Source organism: Cuculus canorus, chromosome 1 (genome assembly GCF_017976375.1).
Source record: "Cuculus canorus isolate bCucCan1 chromosome 1, bCucCan1.pri, whole genome shotgun sequence".
Lineage (NCBI taxonomy): Eukaryota > Metazoa > Chordata > Aves > Cuculiformes > Cuculidae > Cuculus > Cuculus canorus.
This window is the reverse complement of record NC_071401.1, coordinates 201,516,998-201,540,081: the sequence shown is the minus strand read 5'-3', so window position 1 is coordinate 201,540,081 and position 23,084 is coordinate 201,516,998. Positions and strand designations below refer to the sequence as shown.

General features: G+C 42.2%; 1 protein-coding gene across 3 annotated transcripts in view; it reads left to right on the top strand.

Moving 5' to 3' along the window:
• The first annotated feature begins 1,265 nt into the window (after window positions 1-1,265).
• Window positions 1,266-23,084, top strand: part of CAMK1D (calcium/calmodulin dependent protein kinase ID) — a 239,589-nt gene continuing 217,770 nt past the window's right edge. The window contains exon 1 of one of the 3 annotated variants that reach the window (XM_054073244.1): window positions 1,266-1,473. In XM_054073244.1, coding sequence (XP_053929219.1) covers window positions 1,382-1,473 — 92 coding nt within the window. In that variant the 5' untranslated portion in view covers window positions 1,266-1,381. The remainder of the gene's footprint in view (window positions 1,474-23,084) is intronic. The other 2 variants (XM_054073261.1, XM_009568859.2) reach the window with 2 other exon arrangements.

Sequence of the window (23,084 nt, the reverse complement as noted above, 5' to 3'; positions counted from 1 at the left end):
TGGCATGGTTTTTTGGGTTTTTTTCCCTCCTGCTTTCCCTTTTTGTGTCTTTCCCTCGTTGCTGCTCAAGGGGGTGACTCAGGCCTTTGGGTGTCCCCTCTGCTGGCTCCATCGAGGGCTGTGCTGGACAAAGGTGGCTCTTGCCAAGCAGTGAGTTTTTATATCCCAGGAGTGTGTGCATGTGTAGGGCAAGTGGGTACCACATCCTTGGGCATCCCTGTGCATCCCTGCACATCCTTGTACATCCCAGTGGTGTCGCACGTTTTTTTTAGTGCCCCCCCCCCCCCTCAAGCTTTCTCTTTTGTTTCTTTGTCTTTCCCTCCTTGCTGCTCAACGGGCTGACCCTGGCCTTTGGGTGTCCTTTGCTCTGCTGGCTGCACCCAGAGCTGTGCTGGGTAAGGGTGGTTCTTGCCAAGGGATGATTTTTTTCATCCCAGGAGTGTGTGCGTGTGTAGGGCAAGTGAGTACCGCATCCCTCTGCATCCCTGCACATCCCTGGTCATCCCTGCACATCTCCTGCCTGGGCAGCCCGGTGATGTGGCGTGGCTTTTTAGTGTTTTTTTTTTTTTTTTTTTTCCCTCCTACTTTCCCTTTATTTTTTTTTCCCTCCCTTTCTCTCGCTGCTTTCCCTCCCCTCCCGTTTGACGTGCGCGGTTTTGGTGCAATGCGAATTATCTCCAGTCATTCAGTCAGGAGGGGCAGCGCCAGGCAGCGGAGCATCGGCGGGGCTGCCTCCTCCTTCCTCCCTCTTCTATTCTCCCTCCTCTTCCTCCTCCTCCTCCTCCTCCCATTGCCATAACAACCGCGCACAGCAGCCGGCGGGGCTGCACCGCTCCGAGCCCGGGAGGCTGAGCATCCCAAAGGGCGGCGAAAGAGAAACAGTGACCTCCCTCCTGAACACCAAAAAAAACCCCACAAAAACCCAAAAGAGAGAAAAACAAGCCAAAAAAAAAAAAAACCAAACCAAAAAAGAAGGACTTTTTCGCGGGGTGGAACCAAAGTGACCCCAAACCGCGGGTGTGCCCCGAGGAAAGAGGGAGGGAGGGAGCATCCCTGCAAAGTGACTCCGTGGGGAGGCGAGGAGGAGGAGGGGAAGGCGAAGGGGGAGTGTTGGAGGGTGGTAGAGTAGAGAAAGTTGGGAGGAAATAGCCGAGGAAAAGTGAGACTCGCGGAGCTCGGCGGAGCGCGAAGGAAATAAAAGCGGCGGCGGGCAGGAAGGAGGAGGAGAAGGAGGAGGAGGAGGAGGGGGAGAAGAAGAAGGAGAAGAAGGAGGAGGAGAGAGGAAGAAGTAGAAGAAGAAGAAGAAGAAGAGGAGGAGGAAGGAGAAGAAGAAGGAGAGGAGGAAGAGAAAGCAAAAGCCGCCCGCCCGGCATCCTCTGCCATGGCCCGGGAGAACGGGGACGGCGGCGGCTCCTGGAAGAAGCAAGCGGAGGACATCAAGAAGATCTTCGAGTTCAAGGAGACGCTGGGGACGTAGGTGCCGGGGAGAGGCTGCGGGGATGGCGGTGGGAGGCTGGGCTGTCCCTTCTTCCCGCGGGGATGCGCGGGTGCGTGCGAGAGTCTGTGCGACTCTCTGTCTGTGCGTCTATTTTCGTGTGTGTGCGCGTGTATTTTCGTGCCTGAGCGTGTGTTTTCTCGTGTGTGTGTATGTTTGAGTGTGTATGCCGTATTTTCGCGTGTGTGCGTGTCTGTTTTTGTGTGTGTATGTTTTCGCTTGGGCACTCATCCCTCCGTGCAAGAAGTCAGGGCAACCTGGATACCCCAAGAAAAATAGAACTGGGGGGCAGGAGCTGGGCTAACACCCCCTCTGCCCTCCCAAGAAAAACGAGGGAAAAAAAAAGAAAAAAAGCAAAAAAAGCCATGTTTTAAAATATTCATAATATGAGGAGATGGGGAAAGGCTTGCTCTTGACGGTGCAACTGTAAATAGATGCGGTCTGACTTGCGTGCTTTCCCCTAAAGCCGATGGCTGCGCCTCTTCATGGACAGACGAGCAGAAATAATCAGAGTGGATTGGATGTGTTTTAGCTACGATGCTTAAACGTTGTTGGGGTTTATTTCTGTTATTTATAGTGGCAGGGCATAAAGATTAGTAAAACGTTAGAGGGTTGGGTTTTTTTTATTCAGAAGGCTGAGAATAAACATGCGCAGATGGTGCAAGGGAGCGGGGTGCGGGCTGATGCTTTTTTGGCTGAGCAGGAAGTTTTATTTCTGTTAAATTTTGGCTTATAGGATATCGTAGAGGTAGGGAGCTGGGAGTGCTTAAAGAAGTCAGCGTATGGGCTGCTTTATATGTGTATGTAGTAATTAAGGTTGTATTGGATCATAGAATCATAGAGGAAGGGACTGGAAGGGACTTTAAAGATCACCCAGTTCCAACTCCCTGCCATGGGCAGGGACACGTCCCACTCGATCAGGCTGCCCAAGGCCTCATCCAAGCTGGCCTTGAGCACCTTCAAGGATGAGGCATCCACAACTTCCCTGGGTGTGTATTGGATGAGCTCTTCGTTGCTAAGTCCCACCCCTGTGTTAATTAGAACTTTAGGAGTGTCTCTAAACCAATCGTCCTTAATGCCGAGTAGTGCTTTTCATTTTCTGCATGCCACTTCCAAAATACGGTCAAATAAGTTTCAACTGTAATATTTCAGTTTCTTTCTGCTTCCAAGGGAGGGCTCTCTATAAACAGAGTATTTCTGGTTTGTGGACTCACTGATTTCCTATGGACAAACTGCGAGTAAGAACCAGGCTGGTCATTTAATATGGAGGTGGGTCATACAACTCTCTTGCGATGAGCAGATAGTATAGCCCTCAGAAAAACCCTGACTTAGAAAAATCAAATTAATGTCTGTCTTGTAAGGTCCTTGAAGAAGCAAAGTGCAGTGTAAGACCCGAGTGTTACAGCTCATTCTTGTTACCTTCATTGAATTTATGCTGTCAGAATTTCATGCTGGGAGAGACATGTCCCTGCTTGTCACCTCAGGCGTAGAGTTCCCTTCCTGAGTGAAGGGGTGGTGGAGAGGAAGGTCTTGATGCAAAGAGATTCTATAGAGAAGCAGCACAGTTTGCTGTGGTTTCCATGATACGACTCTCTGTTATCTCCCTGGCTGTGTATAAAGCCATCTGTGGGGGTTTATTTGTGCTACTATTAATCCAGAAAGAATCAATGTTGTAGACTTGAACTGTATCCCACTGAATTTAATGGGAGCAGGTGTAGGTCCCAAGGAAAGTGCAGGTGGTCAGAGTTAGTAGTTACGCATATTAGAATGGCTGCTGCAAATTAAATTAATTAAATATGGCCGGTTAGTGCCTTGAACTATTAACCATTGTCTTAGCCTCACAGTTTGGCTAATAAAGTCCTTCATGATGAGAGTGGAAGTTGTAAAGTCTTAAAATTGAATTTGATAGTCAATCTAGAGTGTTTTAGAAAATGAAAATCACTGAATTACAAACATGAGCCTGCATAAAGAAAACTGAGCTGTTTTCTTTTCTGGACCTAGGCATATTAATTATGAATGCATGTGCATTTAACAGCCTACACATCGATTCCCTTCTGGGTGTGCATTCCTTAGTTTTGGAGAGCAGGCTGGTAATTAGAAGATTTGTATCTGAGTTTTGGTTCTGTCTTTGGCCGCCCACCAGTGCAGCACCTGCGGTTCCTACCAGCTCTGGTGTGACTTATCAGGGTGTGAAACTTCTAAAGAATTTAGGCCATCACTGTGCAAGTTATTAAAGTACTTTTTCCATTCCCACTGAAGGCAACGAAGGTCTGTGTGTTCACAGGGTGCAGGAGTCCATAGGATAGGATGAATTCTTAGCTATTGATAGGAAAGTACTTAAACAGAAATTAAGCAAAAGTCGAAATACCTTTAAAGCATCTGGACCGAAATGCTTTCCTCTTGCATTATTTAGAAGCAGGGATAAAATCTGCTTGGATCCCTCCTGCACTGTAATGCTGAACCCGTGTTGAACATCCCTTGGTTGAACTCACCATCTAATAGATTTTTCTCTAATATGGATGGGTTTGGTGTGAGAATCTTGGTGTCTCAGATGAGGTGCTCTGGATTAGTGTAGTATCTGTATTTTACATTTCTTTGCCCCCTTCCATTTCAGGGTGTTAAAAGCACTTCTAACAGAAAAGCAGCCTTTTTTTTTTTTCATGCAGCAGTCTTAACTGCCTGTGGTAGAGTTGGTTAGAGAAAGAAAAGCAGTAAACCCTCAAACCAGGGAAGAAAGTGAAAGAGAAACTTTAAAAGCGTATTTTGTTTCAAATGCATTGATTTGTGAACATTCTGTCTATGTGTGTGCTTTATTAATGATTTGTTCTCTGAAAAGAGGCTTTAATCTGAATAAAGGCTTTTCAGCAGATCTTTAACGTGGGAGAGTTGGAATTGCTGGAATTATTAATAAGATCCTAAGGCAGTTAATCATTACATAATTTGGGCTTCAAGGAACCTCTAATGAGTACCCAGCTCTCTCTTCCAGAGCTGGAATTAATTATTTAAATGTCCCTGTAAATCATGTCCAGCCACATTGATACTGAAATAGGCATCCGGAATTGGATGTCACTTCGAGATGTAAGAAGAAAGTAGTATTTTTCTGCTCGAAGAATTGTTTCCTTCGGTGGCTGAGGTTTGTGTTTTTTGTTGTGCTCAGTGCTACCAGGCAATAGTGTTTCCCTAAAGAAGTTACCAGCAATGCAGTGGCTGGCTCAGGTGCTACCCAAGCCTGCATTTACCCTGTTCGATATTTATGTAGACCCTAAGCACATGCAATCTCAGTTTGGGGCTGCATCCAAACGGGTACCAAGGTGTCAACAAAATACATTATATATAAAATACAAATGCATAAATTATACTTTTTATATCTATTATAAACTACAGTTTATACTTTAAATATATACATATAATGGTCTCAATCCATTCTTGGACTGCTTCAGTTTGGGGTACCAGTGTGTGTGGGTTCTGCAGTAACATGGTGGTGAATCATGTTCTTTGTGTGCAAGTTTAGTGGGTGCCTCTTCTTGAAACCGGACCTGTTCCCTACTAAGCCACTGAAAGTGAAATTGCAGATCCTGAAAAAGTAGATATGAAGAAGAGTAAATCAAGGATAAAATAAAAACATAACAGCAGGCCAGATTTTCAGCTGACGCAATTGAGAGTCCCTTCTGAGTTAAGACAGGCAGGCTGAGGAAAAAAGGAGATTTGAATGACTGCTTATCTTTTCCACAAATTCACCTGTTGTAACCCTACTCAATTCCCAGGAATGGTGGGGGTGGGGATTTCTGCCTCATCCCTTGAGAGGTGGGAAGTTTCACAATAGCAGGAATCTTATAAGAAGATGAATGTAATATCTTTTTTTTTTGCATATTTAAATTATGTTATGTCTGAGGCATTTTAAAACTCAGATGTTGATGTTCTAAGAAGTAATAAGATATACCGTGTGTTCCACCAGCTGAAGAGTTCCAGTCATTTGGTCTGTCTAATCAGATCAGCCCCATGTTTCTAGTGTGTCTGTCCTTTGGCCTTATTGACATTAGAGTTATGATGAAGTTACAGTATTTAGAAAGGCTCAAGCTTAGTAACTATAGAAATATTGCTGTCCTTAAAAATGATGTAGATTCCTTAAAGCTTAGTTGTGATAACATAGGGAGTTGCATGGATATAGCCAGTACATACTAAGAGCTGGATGGGAAGACAAATACAATTCAATGTTGTGTCCAGCGCTTTTCTAAAATACAGTACAGAGAAAACAGGCGGTTCTGTTTTTCTCAAGGGCTTTACCATCATCTTTGGTTCCTCTGTGTCCTGTGTCTCTTCCATACTCTGACACCATTTGATGGGCTCCTGGCATTCTTCATGACTCTTCTACATATCCATGTGTGCTTGTTCATGCTGTGAAATGCAGTCACTCCACATCCTACTCTCATGTATTTCCTTCCTCATGCACACGCACACACATGGTCACAAACTCCTATGCACTGTCTCCCGTGTTTTTGTCCTCTCATGTCCTTCATGGTATATTCCTCTGCATGCAGTCTCACACTGATACTTGGATTTTTCATGAGCAAGTCTGCCCCACGTTCCCATCTGTTCTTAGTTGCTTAGATCTTCCCAGGAGACAAGGCTGATGGAGGTAACTCATCCCTACCTCAGATCATGGCTTCCACCAGTGAGAAGATGCTGCCACCATAGAGAGAGGTCCTGGTGGAGCTGCTCCAAGCATTTGAGTTGTTGTTTAGGGAGGAGATGCTGGGAGGTACCAGTAGGCTCAACATCTGGTTGTCTCTTGTGAAAAATCTTCCCTTCTCATCAACTGGGTGCCAAAAGCACTTGTTTGGGATTCAACACGATGAATCATCACTGTTTAGCTGTCAAACTTGAGGCATCAGGCAAATCACTCAATTGTTTTTCTCTTCTGATTTTGGACATTCTCAAGAGTTAAAAAAACATGATGATGTTTGTGCTTTCTCTGACTCCAAACCCCCTGTGAAGATTGAAGAGTTTGTCCGATTTTCCTGTTTCTGCTGACATTACCAGCAATTTCTGCCTCTCTCTACTGACACTCCAGTGAGACGGCAGTGGTTCTGTTAGACCATTTATTCTTTCTCTCAGTTCAGTATTTTCCTTTTTAAAAGAAATTATGTTAAGGAAACACTTCATGGTATAAATATCTTCAGGGGAGAAAACAGAGAGTCTCGAAGAGCTAAAGTTAAGGCGAATGTTTTAAGGAAGAAGGCTGATGAACCACTGGGGCAAACTGTGAAGGCCAGTGGTTCCTTCCCATCTTCTCCAGGGTGATTTGCTGAGAGAAATCCTTTAACCATGTAAAAGCTCTCAGGCTTTGTGCATAAGTCACCAGGAAAGAGCCTGTTGCCCATGTTTACAGAGGAAGATGCTTCATGGTCATTCCTGACCTTAAGATTTGTAACTCTTGAAATCTTACCATCAAAAACATGTGGACTTAGGGATAATTTGTGCTAAGAGGTGCATGGTACCTACAGCACCTTCCTAGCATCTCGAGGGGGAGGAATGAAAGCTGAGGTCCAGGTATTAATGTTTAACTTAATGCCATGAAACAACTCAGATGTTTTAGTTTGTGCACTGTATTCAAGGCAAGCAGAAAAAAAAATCTGTCAGGACTCCTTTAAGGTGCCACGTTTGTTTTCAACTAAGTAATCCTGTTTGCTATCATGTGCCATAGTTTACTTTCCAGTGTGTTCTTGGAGGCTTAAAAACAATGAGTCCCTACTATATGCAATGTGAATTGTAGTATCTTGTAAAGTAGATTGTTGGTCTCCCTTGAACGGTTCCAGAAAATAACAGGTTTGAATGTTCAGCTGGAATTGAAATATGAAAAAAAAAGGCAAGGTGGCCAATGGATTTAAAGGCTGATGGAGAAGACATTGGGGAAAAAAATATGCAGTCATTGGCAAGGAGGGATTTTTGAGAGCTCTCCAGGCATGGTTCATGAGTGCTCTTGAACAGTGCTTGTTTGGGGCAACAGTATAGCGTAAAGGTCAATTTTCTTTCATCTTTCAAAAAAAAAAATTCCAAAATACACCATAATCAAAGGCTTTCAGGTAACTACATCGTTTTAGAGACAACCAGCTCTATTGTCAACTCACGCATGTGCTCGTGCTTCCTTTATGCACCTTATTTTCTACTAGTTTTGATGCCCTCCCTGTTTTTGCCCTGCCTTGCCTCTTTTTCCATAGCCGTTCTCTTTCAAGTACATCTTTATACTATACTGTCTGCAGGTGTAACCCGCACACCTCTGCAACCACGAAGTATGCTTGACAGTAAGATGTTTGAGTAGGGTTGGAATAGGACATTTGGGCTTTCCCCCTCCCCCCCCCCATTTTTTTTCACGGGGCTTAGGAAAGTGCGATCTTTGCCTAGGCCAAAACTTAACATTACTACTCAGGACCTCAATAGATCCAATACCGTGTCCACAACTGCTCTTTGTGTAGATGTGAGCTGATGCATGCGAGCAAGTGAGATGTGAGCAAAGCATCAGTAAACATATTGTTTTTTTCTGTCAGTCACAGAGGTAGCTGACACTCTAAAACGTGCAACAAGCAAAACCCTGAAAACCCGGTGGAGAGGTAATGGGTGGAATTGAACCCAAATTTTTGGAGTCCTATAGTAGTCCTTTAACCAAAAGTCTATTCTTCCCATCACAGCCACAACACAGTGGGTGTGAGAGCCTTCTTCGCCGCTGCTCCTGCCATCTGGAGCAGCCTATCTGCTTCCTTCACCCTCCATCTGCTTTCACATAGGAGCTGAAATAACTCTTTATGTTTTTTTCTCCTTCCTTTTTGTCTCTTTTTCTCTCTGCTTCTGTGTCTGACCTCAATTATTTTTGTTGCCCTTCACACACAATTCTCTTGACTACGTGCAGAACACTGGTCGGATTTATTTAATCCTTTCAAGCATCCAAGGATACAATTAATATTGAATAAAATTGTATTGTTTTGGTTTGCTTGACAATAACAAGCATTTATAAAAGGATTCTGAATTTATTGCCAGTAATGGTATCCACTTAACCGGTGAGTCACAGTTTATATTTGCGATTACTTGATAGGACCCAATTTTCTAGTCATTTTAGATAGCATGAAAACAAGCTGGGACAAAACGGGTACTGTTAGTAAACAGGTAATGAGTGAAAGGAGGGATAAAAAGTTCCTTGGGGCAGCAATTTGTCATTTTCATTGGAATTCAAACCACCTTCATTTCAGCACCTTTCTGTAAATAATAATTAACAGCAATAACAATAATTTGCAAACATATGTGTGTGATTGGGCTGTTCTTGAATGACAAATAGCTTGGCAATCATAATACTTCTCTTTTCTGAAAATCATACTGCTCCTTAAAACCTTCCTAGCAAATCTTAACACTGATATTGTTTTTTGTTATCTGACTTGGCGGTTCCTATAATTTTCCTCTGAATGTTGCATCAGTCATTTTTTAAAAAGCAAACTATAAATAACAGATTGTTAATAAACTTTTCAAGGCCTTTCACTGATGTTTTCATGCTGAAAGCTGTGTATTGAGCTTTATGCCAGAATTACTCACCAAACAGATTGTATGAGGTTAAATTAAAATATTACGTTTTAGTAGAATTTTTTGGCTGAGTTAAAAAGCTCTGTATTTTTTTTAACACTGGGTGTGCTAAGAAAATGCTACTGGGAAGCTCTTTTTTGGATCTGGTCTACATGTATAACAGCTGAGCACAGGGATGGAGATCCTCTGTAACAATAGATCGCTGATTTTTCTTGCTCCTTTCCTGGGCAGTATCATATCTCACATTTAAAGCATCATCAGTTTTGGACAAGTGGACTACATAACTATGAAGATAGTTCTTAAAATATCTTTTACAATGGTTGAAACGGGAAGAAGCACATCAGAGAAAACATGCTGGCTTGGATGAGGTTTTATTTGATTTTTTTGTCTTTATTTTCTTATATTCCCAGTTGGAGATAAATTAAGCAGTTGCAGTCCAGTTGTGGTTTCCAGGAAGAGTGAAAGGGAGATGTTTTTAATGATGCACGTGAACATGGGCATTTACCATCAGCAGGATTAGAGTGCACCACAACGGTGTCTCTACCCCAAACTCTTTGCCCTTGCACTCTTTCTGCTTGCTGTGGATTCTGCTTGTTTTCCTGCTCTCAACACTCCGTGATTTGAGTATTTGAAGATATGTTTTTTCAAGGCTGAGAGCTTGAAATTTGGGAATTGTCAGATGCTCAGTTGTCAGTGTACAGTGGACTTAAAAAAGTCATCTGTGCCTGAAGGGAGTGGAGCGAAGTCAGGACCCATGGAAAAGCTGAGGTCTGGAAGCAAAGGGTCCCACACCTCTTTGTTTTTTTTTTTGGTGAGGGTTGTTGCAACAGTTTGGACAACACATGTAAGGAGAGTCATACCACTATTATTCACCAGTGATGGGGTATGAAGGTTTGCAGGTCTTCTCAGGAGCTCCAAACAAAGGGTTCCTCAGACTTGGCAGGTAAGACAGTACTACCTGGTGCTGCAGACTTATTCTGTGACACTGATGTTTTAGCTGAGCAGCACCAGCCTGCTGCGCTGATGGCACGTGCACTTGAGAAATGCAGCCGCCCTTCTCCGGCCAGATACGTTACTGGTTGCAGAAATGGAGAAATGGATGGGCATCTGAGGGATAGTACAAAATAAAACAGCACAGCCAGTTGTGTTTAAATGTAAAGAGTTGCGAAGGCTGAAGAGCTGATGTGTATTTGAGGGCTGGACACTAGTAAGTGAAATATGATGGGTCTAAATTATTTGCGGGTTCTATTACTATGCCTTTTATTGGCCTCAAATGAGATCAGGCACTGTTGAGCTAGGAATACTAGAACATCAGAGTAAAAGACTATTTGTACCTAAAAGAACTTGTAATCTAAATAAATAGGACAAAAATGCTAACACTTCTTTTGTTGAAGACAGGAAAGTAACTTGTAAACCCAGAGCTGAGTCTGAATCTTAACTCTAGCTTTATGCAGTGGACCATCCCACTTCTTTTAGTAGCAGGCACTGTGTCAGCAGCAGTGTCTTCAAAATATATTTATTTATATGTGATTCACCCAGTATCATCACATATAATTAGTTTTTACTGGTTAATGTTTGAAGATGCAAAGTCTTGTCTGTATGCTGTTGGTAACAGCATGGACGCTTTATTACTGTGTTGTTTCACAGGCGCTCAGAGGAATTGAGGTCTTCCCAGAGCTATAAAGAGCCAGACAGACCAGGCTGTTCTTGGGGTGATGTGGGATCACTCCCAGCAAGATCCCATCCTCCCATAGCAGCTTAAATAATTCAAGAGACCAGGCTTCAACATTCCAAACAGACTCTTTAGCTCTGACCCTGCCTTCCCCCTCCCTGCCCCGTGGTGGGCAAGGACTGAAATGAGGAAAACTAGTGGAAGAAAAACAAGGAAACCCAGAAAATACCTAGAAAAACCCAAGCAACAAAGAGAGGAGCCGTGTGGAGGGGGAAGAGCACTTACGGGAATTGCAGCCATGTGAGAAACTCATCTGGGGAAGGCAAAGGTTGATAATCAAATTCAGCCATAGTTGAAAGACACTGCGGAGCATCCCTGAATAATCCTTCACTGTTATATTGAGTTAGCTTGGAGATTTCCTCCCACTGCTCACTCTTGTCTTCTGCTGTCTCTCGGCATAAGTAAATCAGTACAGTATGCCCAGCCATAAAGCCTGCAGTGTTTTGGAAATTTCAGGCACAGCAGAGTGCTTGGTGTGCACTGTCAATAGCAGAAGATGCTGTGAACATATTAAACTTATTTCATACCCCCTACCTTGTTTTTTTTGCAGAGTACTTGAACAAATTCAAAGCCGTTGTCTTTTACTTCAGGACATTTTGTAGCTGGTGCCTGAGACATCTTAAAGACTACCTAAAGCTCTGAGATCAACATCAGCCTCACATCTCTGCATTAATGGGATTTCTTGCCGTAGGGATGTGATTAATTTGTTCAGAAGATGCAACATGTTTTCAGGGGAAAATCTGACACTGTTGAGCTTCTCCACGGGCTGATGATCATCATAAAAGCACCACCTCCTACTCTGAGTCCACGCCATGGTGTTTTGAGACACCTTCTCCAGCATAATTACATAGCAACCTGAATATTGCAAAGCAAACAAGCTCTCCTTCACCACATAAAATTCTCCCAAATATAAAAAACAAAACCCCAAAACAATACAGCCTGTTCCTTACTAAGAGACTGCTACACGTGTGCCCTTCTTCAGGGAGCAAGCAGGGAAGCAAATAACACGTGGCTTGTTAGCCAAGTTGCTTGATGCACCAGGGGAAGATGCTTAGATAAAAGCATTTATGGAGCAGAATACTGGTGTGACTCCTGTCGGCCAAATCCCTCCGGCACTGGGGCACAAGAGGAGAAAGCTTAGAAGGGAAATGTCTCATGTCACAAACTTGACTTATGGCTTAGACTTTTTAGGAAGCGGAAGGCTATATATTTAGAAGTTGATGGAGAATGTACTGAGAAATAAGCTTAAAAACCCAGGATTCTCAAAAGCACAAAGATGCAGGACACACAGGTACTGCTGGCTTCAGGGAGGCCTCTGCTCTTGGGTATGTTAAGGTGTGTCTGAAGTAATTTTACTGACTAATTTTCCTGGCTGTAGCCATGTAACTGTAATTTATGTCATGGACATAAATCTTATGCTCTTAAGAGAGAGACCTTGAAAGAAACCTTGCAGAGTTTATAGGCAAGTCCATTGAATGAGTTTCTGTAATGAATCTTCTATTTTTAATGGAAAGTAAAGTGATTCTAGGATTCCTGAGTGACAGCTGAGATGATTTGTGTCCAGAAAGAAAACGTGTGTCCTTCTGGCACTACTGAAAGAGAACATAATGATTACTAAAGCTGGGAGCATGTTTGTTTTGCAGGTGAGTGGAGCTGCACTGGGGGAAAGCCAAAAGGGAGAGGTCTAGGGTAAAGAACGGCAATGGGATTCAGGTACAGGTAAATGCCAAGAAAGACTCGTCTAAATAGGGTACTTAGAGCTTAATTGACTCTAGAAGCAGCTGGATCCCCCTGCATGTTGATGAGATATATGACTGCAAAAATTCATAGACATGGCTCCTTCAGACAGGATAGTTTGTACGATGCACCAGGCAACAATCATTGACAATCAAGGACCACTAAAATGACCAGCGGATTCAGTGTCAGTGTTTGCTTTAGAGATGGTGTGATGCTGTAACCTCTTTATCTTGCATTGCTATGTCATTATGATGAAAGTTTAGGAGCTCTTTGTATACATATAAATAGATATAGTGTCTATATGTGTGTATATATATAAAAATGTATATCTACCCACATATATTGATATATAGTGAGCGATATATAGTAATACATAGTGCTAGTGTCTTGCTACACGACATGTTGTTTGGCTTTGTTAATAAATACATAGAGAATTTCCTGTGCCAGTTGGTAGGAACGATTTAAGAGCATTGTGAACATGCTAATTTTTTCTGTTGTTTGACTTTCTCTTCATATTTTGGTTACATTTAGGTGAAGAAAAGTCATGTCTGTTTATATCACCTAAGCTTCATTATTATTAATGAAGGGTCTAAGGGACTTGATGATCCCTGTGGGTCCCTTCCAACTTAGGACATTGCACAATGATTCTGATTCTTTGGTTTTTTTGATGCCTTGTATTGTCCTTCCATCTACTGAGATAAGACTCAGGTCCAAACAATGGCTCTGTGTTTCTGCTCTTGTTCACCAGTTGTTTGCTTTCAGCAGTGGAGGAGGGATAATAGTTTTTTTCACACACTGCAGAGATGACTTTGGTCATGCTTCACAACTGCTCAAATGTGTGGTGTTTGACCTTGCTTAGTTTGTCACCGGAGATCATGGAAAGCTCTCAAAGGTGGGGGGTCCTGACTTTGTGATGCCCCAGATCCCCTATGGCCCAGGAACTGTGTGGTGCACACTTGCTCACTAGTGTGTGAGAACACAGTGAAGTAAGAAGTGAGCTTGATGGTCCTTCCTCCTCGTCTTCTCCACCTCTGTGTTATCTCTGCTATGCTGAATCACCACCTTCCATCTCCCATCCAAATCCTACATGGACCCCTTAGTCAGGTGTGGTGCTTTAGTTGCATCCCATAGATGCACACAGGTGGGAAGCACAGCTGGAAGACATCAAAGTGTCTTGCTTTGTGTCAGTTAACGGCTTTATTTGTTTATATAAAACACCCTCCACAGGAAGAAATGAAGGTGGTGTGAACCAGGTGGAGTCTGTTAGAGCTTTTCTTGTACTAACCTGACTGCAGCAAGTGGAGGGTGAATTAACTAACATTGTCTCAGGGACCCCATGAGGGATTCCCTTCCATGGAGACAGGATTGAAGCAACTTCATTGACCACATTAACTCCAGTCTACATCACTGCCCACAGGGTGATGACAAATGCTTGTTGTCTTCTGCTACAACAAGTTAAGGATTGCAAAGTTGTGTTAATTGAAAATCTACCATGCTAATGTCATTATTGCAGTGGATACATTAGTTTCTGTAATCAATTCCCTTTTCTACTTTTAAGCAATTTAAGCAATGCCTCTAGCTATTTAACAGTGGCTTAGATGTTCTAGTGCTTTAACATGAAGTCAAAATACAGAAGAGAGGCAGATTGGTAGTGAAAATATTTAAAAAAAAGCAGTTTTGGCTTTGGTAAGTGCCTGTAAAGTGTCTTCCTGGAGGTCTCCCTGTGTGTTGGCTTCGCATTCTGAACAGATCTTCCTGAAGTCAGAGGGTAGCATACAAAAGCACACTAGACCTGTTTCTCTTCTCATTTGCTCTTAAATCATTTGTAGCAGTGCAGAGTGACTGTAAAAATCTGCCTTTGATGCGCACAGCTTGGAAGTTTTCCTTTGAGAGTCAAGAAAAGCCTGTACTATTCAGCAACAAGCTGGAATGGAACAGCAGTGTTTTATGCTCCGTACGCTCAGGTTTCAAATAGCAATATAAAGTTACAAGGCTATAGAGGAACAGGTTGCAATTCCAGGACAGAAGAGGAAGGGGCTGAGCATGTCCCATGGAGTGATTTGCATCTTCTGCCAGCCCAGTTGTTTGCAGGGATGTGCTCTGAATTTGTTTAATGAAACAATACAGGTTAAAAATAGCCCTCCAAAAAGGAGGTAGAGGAAGGGAAGAGACACAAAGTACATGAAGTTTTATTTCTTTTGATTCCATAGATGCTATAAATCAGCAGGGAAGTCAGTTGCATTTTTTTTTTCCCTTCTGTCGTGTGTTGTTAAAAAATCATCAGCCACTACACTGAAAAGGTTTGCAAGAGCCACTTCTCCAGGACAATTTCTAACTGAGAACAAAGAAAAATTGGTAGATGCTAGGTTGAATTAATGTGTCAGCAGTTGCAGAATTCAACTTAAGAGCTGTAAATGGAACCAATCATCATTTCTTAATGAGTTATATGAGAACAAAGAATCACAATGCTTGAATAATCTGTCACATCTCTATCAATGCTGCTTAAGCAATTATTCAGTTTGTTCAATGGTTTGACAAGGTAACATGACAAAATCAATTTACAAAGCAGTTTAAATATAAATATGCAGTCCTTTTTTTTTTTTCCCCTGCAGGAATGTCATTCTTAAAGCCTTATGGTTTTTATCCTTACAATCCCTACCCAGTCATCTGTTTTCAGTGGTACTGCTTGGATGAAGTCCTGCATGGCCCACAGAGACATTATTCACCAGATCATTTGTCATTTACTCATCTCTGGTCTAATGAGGCTGTCGTCTGGGCCTTGGTGAAAATGAATGATGTATTGCGCTGATATACAGTGTAAGTATATTTTGCACTTAGCACCAAGGCTGTATTTTTCCAAGGTCCTTAAGGAGGTTTGGCCCTCAGCCCTTATTAACACTTAATGTAAATCTTTCTGAATATTTTATTCGTTTGGCAGCAAATGCAAGAGAAACTTGGTATGAGTTCCCTAGGAACTAAATAACAAGCATTGTACACAGAGGTGATATGATCATCTATTTTAATACCAGACCTTTCACCATGTTGCAGCAGACTGTGACTGGCAAAAGTCCCATCTCTGTTTGTAGCGATGGATATCTGCAGCAAATCACCAATAACAAGTTGCAGGGACTGTTGCAGTGGACACTAAATGCCATCTTCAGCAACAGGAGTTCACTGGTCTTACCCTTTTCTTCCATAAATGAGTCCCACGGTCCATTTGTGTTATGTCTATAAGATGCCATCGATGTACCTGGCTGCATATCTCATTATGCCTCTAACTTTGTATGTCACCAGGTTCTCAAAAGAGATGTTGTAAATAGCTTTTGGAGACTTGTGAACACTTCCTTTTTATTTCAGACAAGGCGACAGGGTTCCCAGCAGCCTTTTAAATATAGCAGAGAATCATGTTATGGAAGAGAACAGTATTAACTTATCATTGCCATATGACTCCCATTACTATAATTTCTGAGCAAATGACAGTCTTTAAAAAATCTGTGATACTGAAAACTCGTATGCTTATATTTTTGTTACATTTATGCATGACATATGGACTTGCAGTAGCTGGTTACTCAGTTTCTGCTCAACATCTTGTATTTTATGGTGACTGTTGAAGAATCTGAATATGTATGGTATTTCCTTATCTATGATTGGTGTTGCTGCAGCCTTTATCTTGTGGTTTGTTGGCTAACTGTCAGATACTCATGGCTTCATTAAGAAACAGATGTACAGGTCTACACTTTGTTTTAGTAGCTGCACTTTTGACATATTGTAAATGTCCTTAATTGATTTTGTTCGGGATAATACCATCTGCTGGCATCTGTTTCTGCTGTGGCTCTTGCTGAATACTTGTGTGTATCGTGGTTTATAAGGACGCATTAGAGAATTTCAGCATGGTATTATGTAAGTTTTTTTTCTGAAACAACTGCAAGCAGAAGTTGAACATTGGGCCACCTTACATCTACGTAATTTGATAACTAGATTAATGCAGTTTATTCCTAAAGGCATGTTTCAGGGCATAATCAGGCCCTGTGTCCACCTTGGTGTCTCTTCATTTATTGTTGGCGTGTCTGTGAATGTATCAGAGCTCCTAGACTGGGAGGAAAGCAGCCTTTGGATTTATATTTTGCTGCCCTTGATCATGGAGGTATGGAGAATAAACTTTTAGATCTGTCTGAAGCCTTGACACGAAACTCTGTCCAACAGTCAAGATAAGTAATCTTTAAACATCACTTACTGTATCTGTAATGCTGATGGGTTTCTTGTCAGCTTTTAACAGAGCCAGACATGTTCTGAGATGAAGCTTTTGATGGCAAAAGCAATACTGGGCTGGCACTGGATGAGATGTCTGCTGAGGATGCAAGTAGAAAAATGTGTGCTGTCTCCTGAGAGTCCAGAACAAAGTCTTCCTTTTTGTCTAGCCCACTGTCACATTGGGTTTAGCTCTCCATCCTCAGCTCAGTCCTTTTTATTAGATGGCATCAGTATTTATGGTAGATTTTATTGCAGTTGCCGTGTCTGTATCTGAATTGTGAAACACAATAGAAATTCCATTTCCTGGCACTGTTTCTGGTCATGACAAGTGTAGGTAAGCATCAAAAATTATCTAGGCCAGGATTTATCTGTAGTGACCTGACTCTGCCCCTAATAAAAACAGTGAGAGTTGGCCTTTGGTGTCAATGAGACAGTGTTAAACCAATTTTGAGATGCTTATGAAGTCTTTCCTTCTCTGCACACTGCTCACATGTGTAGGCAACAAAGAGGAGAAGAGGAGTCATGCACAGAAATGAGTCCTCCAAATACCACTGAAGATGAGGAAATGGGCCACTGATCTAAAATACCTGATGCCCCAGCAGGACTGGATTGTCCTGGAGCTGGAGTTCTATTTGTGGCACTTCATATGTGCAGGATTCAGTAGAAAAATTAAATATGCAGAGACTTCCTGGCCATGTGTGTGTATTAGAGCTCACATGAAGGCAATTGCAAAATCACAGGTTCTGCTTTTACTTTACCCACCACTTCCTCTGGCCCAGTGTCCTTGCTGTTAGTGTTCTTATAGCATTGGTACCCCAGTAGTGGAACCTCCATATTGGTACCTGCAGATGGTCAAAGCTCAGGAGATGAACTTTGTAAAGTCATGAGTTTTGGACATGATGTGGACTAGCGGTGGAGGCATTAATTGGGTGGAAGAGCACTAGCTAGTGATTCGGGAGACTTAAGTTTCACTTTTGATTGTGCCACTGAGCTTTTTTGTGACCTTGGAAAAGTTGCAGCACCTCTCTGGCCTGGTTTCTCCATCTGCCAAACAGTCACTAACCTACTTCGTAACTCACTTTGAGATCTAACAAATTAAAGCTTGCTATGTGAGATGTTCAAAACATACTATTTGAGGTGTTGTTTTTGTATTGGTAATATAGTAAGAATTTCCCCTGTTGTCCATAAGATGTATCTGAGCATGTTGGGAACTCGGCTGCAATGCCATTGTTTTGCAAATGATGGTTGGTGTGAGACACACTTCTGCAAGAACCTGCTCCCTTTCCTAAAAATACTGCTGACTGCAAAATGAGGTGGACTGCCCTACCTCAACACCGCTAAAAATGGGACAAATCCAACTGAAATACATTTTGTTTTCTGAAACTGTTGCTATCATTCAGTGTTCTGGGAATTCCAGTGCGGCAGGAAGACCTTCCAGAAATGTCTCTGAGCTCTCAACTCCAGCCTGCTGATGGGTTTTCCATATTGATTCGCTGTTGGATGGACATTAGGGAGGTGACTGGAAGCAGCTGTGAAGCTGCAAGGCAGTTTTCCCTTTCTGTGCAATCCAAGTTGTAAGTGGGAATCGGAAAATAACAGTAGTTTTAGCAGCAAACTGACAACAGAGTGGAATATACAGAGCAGCGGATAAGGATTTGTACTGTCTTTAAGAGTTATCCGATGGTAAGACTGTGTGGTCTTGCCTCAAAGCTACATCTGTAGCATTAGTGATGTGTTGGCTATCTGTTAATTATATTTTAAAATGTCTAATGATGTTTGTGCCTCTTGAAAATCAGTTCAGTAACTGAAGTTAGCATGGCCAGTAGCTATGGTGACTCTGAGGCAATAAGCTTTTTGGAACACCTTCAAGAAACAAAGCAATTGGAGGAATGTCTTTGTTTCAATGTCTTCATGAGAAAGAAGTACCTGTGAGATGAATAGAATTGTGTTTCCAGTCACCGCAGTTTTGCTGTTTTAAAAAGCCTTCTCGTAGGCAGAATGCATTTAGTTTTTTTTTCCTCTGATTCTGGGGAAAAAAAGTAAAGTTAGTGCATAAATTGGAAGGCAGGCTTTCATTTAAGCCATATAATTTAGATCTGCTGGTGAAGGCTGCTGCTGTAGAGCATTTGGCATTCATCAGAAAAATCTCCAAGTCTAAACAGTTTTATTATGCAAAGTTATATAGTTGGAAGGCAAAACACTCTGTCTTTTTCCACGGTGAAGAACAGTGCCAGCTGATGGATGTCCTGTCAAATTTCTTCTAGCTTGCAGGGAAGGTGAGTAGCTGTAGGTCTCACTCTTCAACTACGGCTGCTGTAGGAAAGTAGCCCTGAGGGAAAAGGATGCTTAGCTGTGCTGGGGGCAGGAAAGCAGCCGTGCTTGAGAGACCATGTGGATATTCTCAAATAACGTGTTGCACAGGGTGAGTGTTAGCAAACCTTTCACATCTTCATGAATTAGGGTCCAAATATTTGGATCTTTCCATTCAGATTTTATTAGCACAGCTTTGTACTTCTTATAAGGCACTTCAGCTCCACCAATAAAACATACAATGTACTTTTACATTAGTGTAGAGATTTTCCTGAAGAGAATTTTCCTTAGTGATTTAGGGAAAAATCACAGTTCACTAAAACATATATTAAAGCTTCACCCTGTTTAGTGTGATTGATTTGCTTATGCAGACTGCCATGCATGCTTATGCCCAAGCACACTAAAGTCTTACTAGAGGTCTGAAGTCAAAGGGAGTTAACCACGAGGCAAAATATTAAATACTTAGTTGCTTTTCTGATAGGTATGGACTACTGAAAGGTGACCATAGTCCTTTTGAGTGGGAAGGGGCCAGGTTTCAATCCTATCCAGAATTCCTTCAAGCAGCCGTAAAAGCCCATAGTTTTGCGTGACAGATCTCTGTAGCCACTGCAGCTGAGTAGGATGGGACCTGTGGATCAGACTTGCTGAGATACTGGTGCCAACAGGAATCACCACCACTTTGCCCAAACGCGGCAGCCCAAGCTGTGGGTGCAGTGTTGCAGAAGCAGCCACATCTGGTGGGGATGACAGGCCCTTGGTGTCCTGAGCCCACCAAGCACTGAGCTGCAATGAGCGTGAATCGGAGCCCTGTTAAGCCATTTTGTAAAACATCACCGCAGAAGTATCTTGGCAGGGTGAGAGGGGAAAAACTATTTAGCTTAGCATGCTGTTGATGAACTATAAATATTTTCCTCTATTCCATCAAAACTGCAATAAAGGAACACCAGCCTTCATGAAATGTGCTTTAAGATGCACTAAGAACACTCAATATATTAATAGTTTCCTATTTAATCAAGCAATCTTTTAAAAATAAACTAAACTCTGAGTGCTCAGAAAACTGTCTTCCATCTCAGGCAAAGGTAATGTGTTGTTTTTTGGATAGATTTAGCTTTTCTGGGAAGAGGACTCTGGCAGAAAGAATAACCCAGGGCAATAAATTTGGCCTTGAATAAAAAACATTTCTTGCATGTAATTTGGGTTTGTTCTCATCTGAGGCTCATGAGATTGTATAAAACTTGACCTTTCAAAATCTTAAGGAAATACAAGAGAGGATGCATTATCTCTTCATCTTGTGCATTGCACGATCTGCAGAGATTGCGATAAGTACTACTTTTTGAGACAAATCTGCTGTTTTCCAGAAATTACTGTTTTTAAAAGGCAGTAAAGAGGCTGGGCGGGATTCACTGCTCCTACAACGGTTGGGTGCATTCGCCTAAATTGAGTGTAATTTCATAGAATCTTAGAGTGATTCGGGTTGGAAGAGACCTTTGAAGATCACCTAGTTCCAATCCCTCTGCGATGGGCAGGGACACCTCCCACTAGATCCGGTTGCTCATAGCCTCATCCAGCCTGGCCTTGAGCACCTCCACAGATGGGGCATCCATGAGTTCTCTGGGCAATCTGCTCCAGTGCCTCACTACCCTCATAGTGAAGAATTTCTTCCTAATAATTAATTTAAATCTCCCCTCTTCCGCTTTAAAGCCACTATCCCTTGTCTTATCACTACATGCCCTTGTAATAAGTCCCTCTCCATCTTTCTTGTAGGCCCTCTTCAGGTATACTGAAAGGCTGCTGTAAGGTCTCCCTGGAGCCTTTTCTTCTCTAGGCTAACCAATCGCATCTCCCTGAGGGGTCTATTGAAACGACCTCCTCATCTGAAACCAGTCTAAGATTGACATAAACCAGAAGTTGTTGCATCAGGATGGGGAAGCTGATCTACTGGTTTGAGGAGGACTGAGCTGGGCAAATGCTGTTTGTAATATAAATGCTGCCATAAGGTTTTTTTCCTGCTGTTTCAGTCTTACAGGGCAGAGCAAACATTTAATAGCTCCGGTGCTCGGTTGCAGTTGATTAGTTCATCTGAAATTAGGCCAAAGGTACCTCAAACTGGGTCACCTAAATCAACAGTCACCTGGAAAATACAGTATGTGATTTATCTGTATGCACCCATGAGAAAACTGGTCGTGTTTCGTGTTTTTGATCTGGCAATATGTTGCTGGGACTATTGCTAGGCAATGAAATTCATGGAAGTTTAGTTTGTGCAGGGTTGGGTCGAAGGGATGTGATGGATATAGCAGCTTCTTCTTTCTTGGTTGGATGTAAAATCTTCCATTAAATAATGCTGGCAGAAGTAAAAATTATTTCGTTTGGGTCTAATTTTCTTCTCTTCAGTTGTTTTTTGTTTCACTTGCCAGATTTTCAATTGTCTCTGGAAACTTAAAATGACCTTTTTCAGTCCTCTAAGGGTGGTGGTAGCACCGTTCACTTTTCCTGGATTTGGCACAAATAAGACATTGCTTTAATATTGGTCATTTACAAATAAGCTCTTGCAAAGAAAAAGTAAAACCACACACATCCCTACTCATACCAGTTGGATTGTTTTCCTGAAAACCCTCTATTGTGAGAATTTCATACTGGGTTTGTAACCCAGTGGGGAAATTGTGTGATCCACATTTTCTACCCTGCAAAAGCAGTATCCGCAGTAATTAGACATTAACTCTACCTTTGCTTGAAAATAGCTGTCATAATTACTCTTTGCAGTTGTGATATTTTTTTGTATGTGTACTGATTATAAGCTTTTAAAGCACATGCCTACCCTTTATCTCAGTTGGTATTTACACTGAAAGGTGATTTAGATCCTGCATTTCGTGTCAACATGGCCAATCTGCTTGAAATTACTTCTGGGTCATTATGCAGAAAACCAGGAATTTCTTGCTCATGGTTTAGTGGTTGATGGAAAAGCTCATTTTCTGCCTTCACATGGTAAAATTGGCAAGAGTGGAGACTCAGCCAACGGAGCACAGCTTCGCCTGGATGTTTCTTTAGGGTAATGTGGATTTTGGCAGAGGAGGGTTGGCAGAGGTGTTGGTGGGTGGGAAATGGAAACTCCAGCTCCATAACAGGGTGTTCTTCAGCCTTGTTTCCTCTGAACCATACTCCAGCTGGCAAAATATTCTTCTGTCTGCAGCCAGGCGATGGTTAATGCAGGAGTGATGGCTGGTTTTGGTTGCCTGGTGCCTCATTGGCTTTGAAGTTGCATTACTGTTGTTCCTGTCATTCGTGAAGCCTTCCTGCACTGCCTGGAGTTTTTGGGTGGTTGAGGGCCAGAGAGTGAGAACAGAAAAGAATTGGAAAAACAAACCCCAAAACCTCAACTCTAGCCAAATAAAGATGGAAGAGGTTAGGAGAATGGGGGAAATATGAGTCATAGCTGGATATGCTGAGTTTAAGTTGCTTCTTAGATGGCTTTAATGGAAAATCACTGAACAAAATGGTTTTATAGTCTGAAAAAAAGAAAAAAAATTAGAGGAAAAAAGAAAGAAACAGAGAAAAGGAGGGGAAGAAAAAGAATATAGAGGAAAAAAGAAGAAAAATATATGTTTGTTCATTCATGGATTGAAGAAAAGTGAGAAGCACTGATCAGCATACTTATTTCCAGAGCTGTGTGAGCTCTGACCACATTGTTAGGTGGTTTCCAGTTGAGGGCTGGCAGATGTCCAGCTGGCAGGGACCACGGCCAAAAGATCTCCTGTCTGTCTGTGAAATGCTGCAGAGGTGCACTGCATGCTGGTTTAGTGCAAACTCCTCATTTCATAGCACAGCCTGCTCTTTAAACAGGAAAAAAAGAAATAATTCTGAGAAATGATAGGAAAAGCTCTATCAAAATAAAGTCTTTGAACCCTATAGCAGAGACTGTGGATCTGTGGGTCCCTCTCTCCGTTGCCCAAGTTCAGCCACCCTTGAGGCATTCTTTGGGAAGGTTTGATTCTCGTA